The sequence below is a fragment of the Zingiber officinale genome, chromosome 4B (assembly GCF_018446385.1).
Source record: "Zingiber officinale cultivar Zhangliang chromosome 4B, Zo_v1.1, whole genome shotgun sequence".
NCBI lineage: Eukaryota > Viridiplantae > Streptophyta > Magnoliopsida > Zingiberales > Zingiberaceae > Zingiber > Zingiber officinale.
The window spans coordinates 97,536,981-97,549,574 of record NC_055993.1 but is presented as its reverse complement, the minus strand read 5'-3'; the positions used below and the strand labels follow the sequence as shown (position 1 = coordinate 97,549,574).

The 12,594-nt window shown below is 41.9% G+C and overlaps 1 protein-coding gene across 1 annotated transcript; it reads right to left on the bottom strand.

Annotated features, from left to right (window-relative positions):
* Positions 1-4,268: 4,268 nt before the first annotated feature.
* LOC121978429 lies at positions 4,269-4,775 on the bottom strand. Its single transcript, XM_042530776.1, has one exon. The coding sequence runs from the start codon at positions 4,773-4,775 to the stop codon at positions 4,269-4,271; it is 507 nt and encodes a 168-aa protein (XP_042386710.1).
* Positions 4,776-12,594: the final 7,819 nt, after the last annotated feature.

The following is a 12,594-nucleotide window of genomic DNA, read 5'->3' as shown; positions in this document are numbered from 1 at the left end:
TTTATAAAGGTAGGGTTTTATTAATCTAGATTGTTATTACTCCTCAAACGGTAATTTTCATAACCACCTTATGTTTAAAAATTTATCCCCTTAAACTCTTCCATAGGACCTCAAAATAAATCCAGAAAAATACCTAAAAATTCTTGAAAAATCCTACTAGGTTATTACCCTAATAACCCATATTATTGGATGGTTGGATTTTACATTCTCCCCCACTAATAAAAATTTGGTCCCCAAATTTATAACATAAATGCAATAAACGACCAACGACATGCGAAGTCAATCATTAAATGAAATAATTTACATACCTTCATCAAACAACCGTGGGTACCGTGCTCGGATCTCATCCTCCAGCTCCCAGGTTGCCTCGTCATCTGAATGATGCTCCCATCCAACCTTGACCAATCGGATTGTCTTGTTTCGCAGCTGGCGTTCCTTGCGATCCAATATCCGCACTGAAACCTCCTCATATGATACATCTGGCTGAAGGGTGATCGAGACATCTGTCAAAATATGCGTAGGATGTGGTACATATTTCCTCAGCATAGATACGTGAAATACATCATGCACCCCGGCAAGTGAAGGAGGCAGCGCCAGTCGATATGATTCCTCACCGATCTTCTCAAGTATCTGAAAGGGTCTGATGTAACGAGGAGCTAACTTCCCTTTTAATCCAAACCTTCTCACTCCCTTAGTAGGAGACACTCGCAGGAACACATGATCGTCCACAGAAAACTCTAAAGGTCTCCGTCTCCGATCTGCATAACTTTTTTGTCGGTCATGGGCTTCTGACATTCTGTGTCTGATGGTGCCAACCAACTCTGTATCTCGCTGAATACGCTGGGCCCCAAGACTGACGATTCTCCAACCTCGTCCCATAAAGTAGGAGATCTACATGCTCTGCCATATAACGCCTCGAATGGTGCCATCTGAATCGCTGAGTGGTAACTGTTATTGTATGCAAACTCCACCAAGTGCAAATGATCCTCCCAGCTACCGCCGAAGTCCAGAACACAAGATCTCAATAGATCCTCCAATGTCTGGATAGTACGCTCCGACTGCCCATCCGTCTGAGGGTGGAATGCAGTACTAAAACGGAGTTCCGTACCCATGGCCTGCTGGAGACTCCGCCAAAATCGAGAGGTAAATCGTGGATCTCTATCTGATATAATGCTCAGAGGTATACCATGCAATCTGGTGATCTCTCTGCAGTATAACTCTGCCAACTGATCCAACGAATCCGTCCGACGGATCGGTAAGAAGTGTGCAGATTTGGTTAACCGATCAACGATTACCCAAATCGCATCATGACCCTTCCGGGTCCGGGGTAGTCCTACCACAAAATCCATCGTGATATGCTCCCATTTCCATTCCGGTATTTCTATCTTCTGCAGTAACCCAGCTGGTCTTTGATGCTCTGCCTTAATTTGCTGACAAACTAAACACTGCGCCACAAATGTCGCAATATCCTTCTTCATACCATTCCACCAGTATGATCGTTTCAGATCCCTGTACATGCGAGTACCTCCTGGATGAATCGCAAATCTAGATCGATGTGCTTCCCGTAGTAAGTCCTCCTGGACAGGATGTGACTCAGGAACACATAATCTGCCGCGGAAATACAGAATTCCACTATCATCACAGGTAAACTCTGTCTGCTGTCCTGAGGTAACTCTGCTACGTAAAAACTGCAGATGCTGATCCGTAGCCTGAGCCTCTTTGATACGCTCCACTATAGGTGACTGAGCAACCATGGTGACTAGCAAGCCTCGCTCTGTCTGTGCTTGCTCCATCAACCCCAACTCAGAGAAGCTCTGCATCAACTCTGTAACCATCACTCGGTGGCATACCAAAATTCCACGGGATTTCCTGCTCAAAGCATCAGCCACCACGTTGGCTTTCCCCGGGTGATAGTTAATTGTGCAGTCATAGTCTTTCAAGAATTTCATCCATCTTCTCTGTCGCAAATTCAGTTCCTTCTGGGTAAACAGATATTTGAGAATTTTATGATCTGTATAAATCTCAAAAGTGATCCCATATAAATGATGTCGCCAAATCTTCAGTGCGAAGATGATAGCTGCCAACTCCAAATCATGGACTGGATAGTTCCTCTCATGATTCTTCAGCTGACGTGAGGCATATGACACCACACGATCACGCTGCATAAGTACGACACCCAATTCCTGATATGATGCATCCGTGAAAAGTACAAATCCATCCACGCCAGAGGGAAGTACTAACACTGGTGCAGTAACAAGCCTCTGCTTGAGCTCCTGGAAGCTCTGCTCACAAGATTCTGTCCAGCTAAACTTCTCTCCCTTCCGGGTCAATCGTGTCAATGGCAAGGCTATGCTGGAAAAGCCCTCAACAAATCTCCGATAATACCCAGCTAATCCCAAGAAGCTACGAATCTCCTGTACTGTCTTCGGCTGCTTCCAACTAGTGATGACCTCTATCTTCTGTGGATCTACAGATATACCTCTGCTGGAGACAACGTGTCCAAGAAAACCCACCGAAGGTAGCCAAAAGGCGCATTTACTAAACTTCGCATAGAGCTGTTCTCGCCGTAGCGTCTCCAAAACTATGCGAAGATGTCGCCTGTGTTCCTCCTCAGATCGGGAATATATCAGAATATCGTCGATGAACACAATGACGAACTGATCTAAGTACTCAAGGAACACTCTGTTCATCAGATCCATAAACACTGCTGGGGCATTGGTAAGACCAAATGGCATTACCAAGAACTCGTAATGACCATAACGAGTGCGAAATGCTGTCTTCGGAATGTCCGCATCTCCAACCCTGAGCTGATGATAGCCTGAGCGCAAATCAATCTTTGAATATACACAGGTATCCTTCAGCTGATCAAATAAATCCTCTATACGTGGCAGTGGATATTTGTTCTTGATAGTGACCGCATTTAACTGTCGGTAATCAATACATAATCTCAGTGATCCATCTTTCTTCTTAACGAAGAGTACTGGTGCTCCCCACGGAGAAACACTGGGACGGATAAATCCTCTGTCCAACAGCTCCTGCAACTGAGTCTTCAGCTCCTCTAACTTCTTGGGTGCCATGCGATAGGGGGTCTTGGATACCGGTGTAGTTCCCGGAACCAACTCAATCGTAAACTCGACTTGCCTTTTAGGAGGAAAACCGGGGAATCCGTCAGGGAACACATCTGGAAATTCTCGGACGATAGCAACATCCGAGAGCTGTGGTAATGCATTTGAACCAGCTTTAACCATGGACAGCAAATATCCCTGACAACCCTGTGCCAACAATCTCCTCGCTTGCATTGCTGATATGACTGTTATCCCATCACTTTTGGTTCCAAAGAATACCCAACATGGTAGACCGGGAGGTCGGAAAGTGACTACTCTAGCTCCGCAATCGACTGTGGCAAGGTTCATGGCCAACCAATCCATGCCTAATATAATATCAAATTCCACCATCTCTAATACCTGCAGATCCACCATAATAGTTTGACCATTGAAGTCTAAAGGACATCTTTTGACTTCCAGACTAATACTTAGTACCTCGCCAGATGGTAGAGATACTGTCAGCCCATGTGTCCGACGACTAGGCAATCTCCCGATTTTACCCAGAAATACCCGAGATATGAATGAATGGGAACTACCAGTATCTATCAACAAATCTGCAGTAAATGTATAAATTGAAATAGTACCTCGAAAAACCGATCCCTCAGCTCCCTGTGCCTCCTCCCGTGTAACAGCATAAACACGACCCACCTCTGAGCTCGGTTGTGGTATCCCTGAAGTGGTCTGCGCTGGCATCGTAGGTGCGGGAACCGACTACTGATACTGAGTCTGAGGCTGATATGCTGGATAAAGCTGAGGTGGATGAAAATCTGGCTGTACTGGAAGGGTCTGATGAGAAGACGTCGCAGTAGAATACTGTGTAGTCGCTGGTTCCTGACCCTGAATATGATATATCTGTCCCTGAGAAGACGGTGGTCGCTGCTGACGTGGAGCACCTTGACTCTTCTGTGATCCTTTCTGTGGTCGCATCTGTGAGGGCTGTCCCCCCTGTGATGTACCCTTAGTAGCCTCCAACTGTGCCTTCAACGTACAATCCCGACTCTCATGCCCTGGTTGTTTGCAATAATAACAAATGGGATGATCCAAGGGGCAATGAAATTTGGTATGGCTCTTGGAGCCACACTGGTAACATCTGGATCCCGTTCTATCTTTCTTCCAACCATGCTGAGGAGGACGAGATGTTCCATCAGATGTTCGTCCTGACTTCTACGGCCGAGAAGATCCTCCCGTGGTAGCCTGTGAACTCTGACATTTGTTCCCTCTCTTTTGTGACGACTGCTTATCATGGCCTTTCTCCTGATTTACCTGCTGCTGAGTCATCTCGATAAACAGTGCACGATCCAAAACTTCTCGGTAGGAGCTACCTGGAAATCCTGACATCCTGAGCCGAATATATGCTGCTAAACCCTGGGTGAACTGCTGCATCCGGTCATAATCCTGTGCCACCAAATGAGGGCAAAACTCAGCCAATCTACAGAATTCAGCGTTGTACTCCATCATCGATCGATCGCCCTGCTTGAGATTCAGATATTCCTGGCGACGAGCTAAACAGAATGTGGCTGGAAAATACTGGCGCTCAAAAGCATCCCGGATCATCACCCATGTGATGCGCTGTTCCCCAAAGATTGTCTTCTGCATCTCCCACCATGTGACTGCCTGATCCCGGAGATGATACGCAGCCAATTCCACTTTCTCTTCATCTGAACAACTCATGTATCCGAAAGTGCTTTCCAAATTCTTCAACTAGCTACGAGCAGTCCAGGGGTCTGCTCCGCCCTGGTATAGAGTAACCCTGTCCTTGACGGACCTTGCCAACAGTGGTATACGCGCTCTATCCCTCATCCAGTCAGTAGTAGCAGGAGTAGGAAATGCTGATGGTATCCCGGAGGGAATCCCCTGAGGATGAAATTCCCGATTTCTACCAGAAGGTATGACTGAAGGGATCTCCTGAGGCTGACGTCCCTGATCTCTAGGTGTCTGATGGGTCTGTCCCCGACTAACCGTCTCAACATCCGTTGGATCCTTAGAAGAATCCGCCTCCTGAGTCACTGGTTCTGGTTCCTCAGCCTCAATGGGTTGTTTCCGTGGTCGTCCCGGACCACGACGAGCACCGGCTACCGATCGACCACGTCTCATACCTGGTGTAAACCACTAATAAGTACTACAAACAATATAAGTTCGTACTTATAAAACTTACAGCCTATAACTTGGGGGTGTTCCGCCGCTGCCTGGTCCCAAATCCCAAAAAGTCACTTCGAGGAAAAATCACGAAAAAAAAAAATCCAAAACGTAAGAATCTAGCATCGTAAACCTGTAGCTCTGATACCAATAAATTGTCACGCCCCGAGAGTAAGGTTGTCCGACCAAAATCGGACAGCACCTCCCCTGTAGCAGTGACAAATGGAACCGGTATACATCACCAACAGATAATACATATGTAAATTAAATCACAACCACGCAGATAATATGTAGCCCACACGACTGTAAAATCAAACACAGCGGAAAACAAGAATAACAAGTATAAAGTAATGAAAACTCACCGCGGGCCAGCCCGGCTTGACTCCTCGACAAAACAACCAAATACAAAATAACAAGTCCACAGCTCAATTATTACAATGTTAAATTCAAAAGTTTAACTCACAATAAAATGAAAACCAAAACCATAAAACCGTCCTCGGAAGTGATGTGGGACCGACAGTCAGGATCCTCCTCCATGTGTACTAGTATCGCTATCAGCTACCTGGTGAAATTACCAATGTGGGTGGTGAGTATAAAGACTCAGCGGGTAATAGAATAGACAGTGCATGAGTATCATAAAGAACAGGAATGCAAAAGGATACAGTCTCGGAAAGATAAATAGCAGATACTACTGGGTAAACAAAGTATATATATATACCTGAAACCATATCCTAGGCTAACAGTGTAAGGTCTGAGATAAACAAACTGCTAGAGTACTACTCATAATCACCCAGATCACATGTAAGGTATACTGTCAAGGAAAACAGTGTCCAAGCATACATAACAAATATGTAGTATCAGAACAGCATAAGTAGACATATAACAGCAGAAGCAGGTATAATAGAACCAACGTATGCACGGATGGTCACCCCGCCCACCTCTCTTCACCATGACCCCTGTATGGTCGAGAGGTCGGATCGATGACAACTGTACAACACTCCAGCCGCCACTACTCTCGAGTGACCGAGTGGACAGTTAGCATAGTAGCTAAATAGCTACATAGCAATAGGGTCCCTACGGCTCACAACTCCAGCCGCTACTACCCATGAGTGACCGAGTGCAGCGCGACAGGACACGTGGCACGCTCCAACCACCACTACCCATGAGTGGCCGAGCGTGCGGCTTTGGCCAATAACCGTCTCAACCACAAGGGAGCCAAGGTCATCGGCGATGCATGCATGACATGATGCGTATAATGCAACAGTCATCATATACATACAAAAATCAGGTATGCTACATGAATCCGCATGCTCAATACTAAGCATAAATAAACAGTAGTCAAACAGGTAAACATGGCATATAGTATCTGCTAGTTATCATGAATAACAACGGGAGACTGTATAGATACGGGAGTGAGCATCTCGAAGATTGAGTGGATAAAGTATCAAGCACAAGAAATAAAATGAGTGGAGTCAAGATAAACTCTACTTTATCTGGGCTACTCATGCACCAAAAACAATAACTAAAGAAACAAGTAAAAGTACCCGCCTCAAATGTAGGCCGAATTCGACGTCAACCTCGTCACAATACCCGCCTCGATCAAAGTCCTGTATCAACGTACAAAATTTAACTAACTACATATGAAACTAAATAACTATACTAATGTACATGACAGGTGAATTTAATCCAAGTTTCATTCATTACCCCAATGAAACCATTCTGATCTACTAACACCCAATCCACAACCCTAACCGTATGCCTTCAGATCATAAAATTAGGATTCCCCCAAATCATGCATTTGTTCCCAATACACCAATGCACAAATACGTATTCAATTAAACTAAGTATCCAAAATTTAACGCTTACCTTACAGTAATCTCCCCCACTGATAACTCACTGCCGGAAGGTGCTACTGCCGGAGATGGAATCGCTGGCACAAGCGCACTAGTGCTGTCGACTGCCTAAATTACACAGATCAGGGCTCCTACAGTGCTACATACAGCACAAGCAACTCAAATCAATACATAATCACCATTGGTGCACAACCCCTGTACCACAGATCCATGTTCGAGGCTGACAATGCCTTACCTAACAATTCACGGCCGGAAATCTCATTGTTGAGGATGCCCCACCGGTGAGGTATGCTACTGGAGGTTCTACCCGAGTCTTGCACCGAGAGGCACTGCCAGGAAACAGCTCACATTACCTAATTCTCCCCACTGACCTCAAATTGCAGATCCCATAACTAAAAGAAAACCCTAATTGAAACCATACCTCAACCTTCCTTACTGCCCGGAACCACCACAAGCGACGGAGAGAAACCCGACCAGATCCACTCGACCCTAGCCTCGGGAAGACGAGATAGTTGCCTCATGTACAAGTTCTTGCTGCTATTGAGCTCTGGAACCGGCGATACCTCCCTCAATGTCACCGGAGCTCAAATCTGCTCCCGCATTGAGATTTCTCGCGTGCCACTACTCCCCGGAGAAGTCTCCACCGCCGCGACCTCTGTTAAGGGGTTGAGAAGCTCGGAGGCTCGATCTGCGACAAGGCGCCGGCGATCGGGTGCGAGCGTGTGTCGAGGTCGAGTCCGTCGACGAGATCGGGAGGAAATAACACGAAATGAGGGTGTCAGCGTTTAAGAGTTTGGCACTGTAGCTTCTCAAACGGGGTTTATAAAGGTAGGGTTTTATTAATCTAGATTGTTATTACTCAAACGGTAATTTTCATAACCACCTTATGTTTAAAAATTTATCCCCTTAAACTCTTCCATAGGACCTCAAAATAAATCCAGAAAAATACCTAAAAATTCCTGAAAAATCCTACTAGGTTATTATGTAATACCCACTAAGCTTGTAAGATAAATATATGAATGTGGGATTTTGCCTTAGAAAAATAATAGGAAGTGAGTTGAAGCAAAAAGAAAATAAAATGAAATAAAAAGAAGTGAATGTCAAGGATTGAACCTTGAACCTCTTATATTATTCATAAAATTAATTAGTAGAAACCAATTGGGATAGAGAGAAGATGTTGATAGCAAAGGAGGGAAATTCATGATAAGGGTGAGAGTAAAAGCTAGCCAAAAGAAGACAAGAAAAGAGCAAGAGAAAGGCAACTTGCCTTCCTTCCTTTCTCTCCCTCTTCCTCTTTGTTTTTTTGCCGAAAATTTAAAGAGGGAATTAAGAGGATTCAATCCCCCTTATTTCATCATGAATGGTAAGAATAAATGAATAAATAAAATAAATAGGAAATAGAAAAAAAAGACTAAGGGAGAAGGAAAACAAAAATCAATTTTGCTACCTCTTCCCCCTTAACATAAAAGGGAGCAAGAAAAGAGAAGTTTATTTTTCTCTCATTTTCTCTCATTCTTCCTCTCCCTCACCGAAACCATCAGTCCCCTCTCCTCCATATTCGGCCCCAAAACCAAGGTTTTTCCCCTAAGAAAGCCTAAGATACAAGGAGGACTTAGCAAGGGAATCAAGGGAAAGGAATTAGAAGAAGAGGCTACTTCTTCCATCACCATACCTTAGATCCACAAGCGAAAAGGATGTAAGCTTCCCCTCACCTGTGGTACAAGGCTTTTTATGTGATTTTCGGATTTTATGAGGATTAGAAAACCTAGGAAAGAATTTTAGAAAATTCGGCTAAAGAAAGGGTTTTCAAATCTAGGAAGGTTTAAACAAGTCTTTATTTCATGATATGTTTTCTATGCTATGTAGGAAGAATTTTCTTCATGTTTTTATACCTAATTGATGATTGATCAGAGGAGCGCCTAACCCTAGAATTTCGGCCAAAAATATTTTAGGGAGGTTAGGGAAAACATTGTGTAACCAAACTAGTACAAAATTCCCTCCATGAACTACTAAGGGTCTTTTATTGGTTTTCTTGCTTGAAAGTTACTTGGAACCAAAAGAAATCCATTTATATGTTTCGGCCAAGAAAAGGGCTTAGGGTTAGGAAGACCTTTAAATTTAAGTAACCATGTTTGTATGATAGAATATATAGTTGTCTTAAAGAATTGCATGTTGAACATTGCTAGAAATTCATGAACTCTTATTTTAGATTTTCGGCCATGATAAGATGGATAGTTTAGAAAAGCTTGAACAAAATTCTAATATGCTCAAGACCTCTGTGATATTATGATATGAAAGTTGTTTAATGCTCTCATGTTTAATTGGAGTATAGAAAATTAGTTACATGATATATGACATGTAAGATCACAAGGGTCCTAGCTTGTTTATGAACCAACTTTGTATATGATGTTCTTAGTAATTTTTACCATGAAACTTACTTAGGTTTTCCATGCTTTAGGCCACTTAAAACCTAATTTAAAGATTGGTAGGTTTCGGCCATGAGGAAAAATAAAAGAAAAAGGGAAAGAAACCTAGGAAGCCTAAGACACAATTCACATGTATGATTATTATGCTTGTCTTTATACATGCTATGAAACTTGTATGATTTCTTATGCTTTTACGCTATTTGAAGCAAGTTTATATACTGTTGAGTTTCGGCCAAGTAAGGTTTAAAAGACCTAGAGGCCTTAGAAATGAAACCAAATGTGCTAAAAGTGCTTCTTATGAAAATATGATAATGTGTTGATTGTGTCACATGCTTGTATAATTTTTCCATGACCTAAATGGACCATTGTATGTTTCGGACATGAAGGGATAGATGCCCTAGAGACCCTAGAACAAAAATTAAATATGCTTATGTCACTCTACATGAAATATGATAAGTAGAAAGACAAAGTTCCCATAAAATATGTCGTTTAATGACCTAATTGAGGCTAGGGTAAGTTTCGGCCATACATATTGTATAATGTCTTATTATGAATTTATACATGATGTTAGTTCAAATTCACATGCTTGTATGTTGTTTTTTTTTTTTAGCCCTAATGAACACTTGTTAAAAGCTTGACCATGACATATGTTAAGGGCTTGAAGGACTTAGGAACTAGCTCAATATGCTTACTATGTTACTTGGAAAAAATGCTATAAATGTGGTTTAAGGTTTCCATGCTTTCATGACATTTGGAACCTTGTTTCACACCTGATAGGGTTCGACCACATGGAGTTTAGGGACCTGGAGAACTTAGAAACCAAGTAAATCATACTTATAATGCTTCCTATGAAATTCATGTAATGATAATTTAGGTTCCACATATTTGGAGGTTATTTTTACCTAAATTAAGATCTAAGGGGGTTTGGCCATGATAAGAACCCAAGAGATTAGGAAGCTTAGAACTCAAGCTAACTATGTTACCATGTTTCTTATGATAGTATAATTACATGATACACCCTTATGCTTAAACATGTATGCTTGTGATTTATACTTTTCATGATATGATATGTGCTTAGAAATATGCATGTTTTGATGATATGTTATGTGCTTAAAATATGCATGCTTTTATGATATGTTATGTAGATAGAAATATGCATGCTTGGATGATATGCTATATGCTTAAAATATGCATGCTTTTGTGATATGCCATGTGGATAGAAATATGCATGCTTTGATGAAGTGATTATGTGCTTAAAATATGCATGCTTTTATGATATGCTATGTGGAAGGAAATATGCATACTTTGATGATATGCTATGTGCTTAAAATATGTATGCTTTTATGATATGCATGTTGATATGATGTATGCCTAAGTGATGCATACTTTTATATGATGTATGCCTAAGTGATGCATACTTTTATGACATGATGTATGCCTAAGTGATGCATACTTTTATATGATGTATGCCTAAGTGATGCATGCTTGTATGATGTATGATATGTATAAGTATGACATGTATTTTACTTTGAATGGCTTGTACCAAAAGGGTGGGCTCCTTATGCCCCTAGGTCGAACCTAGTAAAGGGTGGGCTCCTTACGTGCCCCTAGGTCGAGCTACGGGCCTAGTTTCCTAGTAGGTTCAAGACTAGCTACCTTGGATCTACTTAGGATGCGCGCATTATGTATGTATGTGGTACTAAGCCGGGATCCCCAATATGTTGATATTATGTTCAAGTATATATGTAAGAAGAAGAAATGATTTTAAAAGATCATGAGACATACACATGTTTTTCGGATACATGTTTTCAAAATCATATTGCATATAATTTATGATCATGTTGTGATGATGCTATGATTTATGATATGCCATGATTAGATATGATTATGTTATGTTTCATGCTATGCCTTAAGAGCTTGATATGCCATGTCACCTTATGATGATACTATGATATGCCATAATTAGATATGCTTAGGTTATGTTTCATGCTATGCTTTAAGAACTTGATATGCTACGCTACCTTAAGATGATACTATGATATGCCATGATTAGATATGATTATGTTATGTTTCATGCTATGCTGTAAGAGATAATATGCCATGACTAGTTATGATGTTGCTATGTTGCATGATATGCTTAAAGAGTATGATATGTTATGCTATGACTAGTTGAGATTATGTTATGTTGAGACATTCTTTGATTATGTGATGATTTTTGGTTTTAGTGAGTAGGAAAGGAACTTACTGAGCCATGAGTGCTCATAGCTTACTTTCCTTGTACCACAGATAAAGGAAAAAGCTGGATGAGATAAAGGAGCAGCAGGAGAGGCAAGGAGATGTGTGTGGCGGTGGCTAGACAACCAAATAAGAACCTGCTTTAAGAACCTTTTAAGAATTACGCTTTGGTTTCGTAAATTGTAGTACTATATGTGTGACTTGATGTTATGTTTTTATTTATCTTATTATCATGTTATGGAAACCATATTAGTGTAGTTCGGTTTTATTTAAACTAAGAAAATGTTTTTAAGTCTTCCGCTGTAGTATGTACGTAGAGTATCGTAGCCCCGTCCCTTAGGGTTAGCAGGGAGGGCGGGCGTTACATATTACCCTAATAACCAATATTATTGGATGGTTGGATTTTACATTCTCCCCCACTAATAAAAATTTGGTCCCCAAATTTATGACATAAATGCAATAAACGACCAACGACATGCGAAGTCAATCATTAAATGAAATAATTTACATACCTTCATCAAACAACCGTGGGTACCGCGCTCGGATCTCATCCTCCAGCTCCCAAGTTGCCTCGTCATCTGAATGATGCTCCCATCCAACCTTGACCAATCGGATTGTCTTGTTTCGCAGCTGGCGTTCCTTGCGATCCAATATCCGCACTGAAACCTCCTCATATGATACATCTGGCTGAAGGGTGATCGAGACATCTGTCAAAATATGCGTAGGATGTGGTACATATTTCCTCAGCATAGATACGTGAAATACATCATGCACCCCGGCAAGTGAAGGAGGCAGCGCCAGTCGATATGCTACCTCACCGATCCTCTTAAGTATCTGAAA

Bases quoted from the DNA above. Each gene is read 5' to 3' on its own strand.
- LOC121978429 (XM_042530776.1), bottom strand. From the start codon at position 4,775: ATGAGTTGTTCAGATGAAGAGAAAGTGGAATTGGCTGCGTATCATCTC.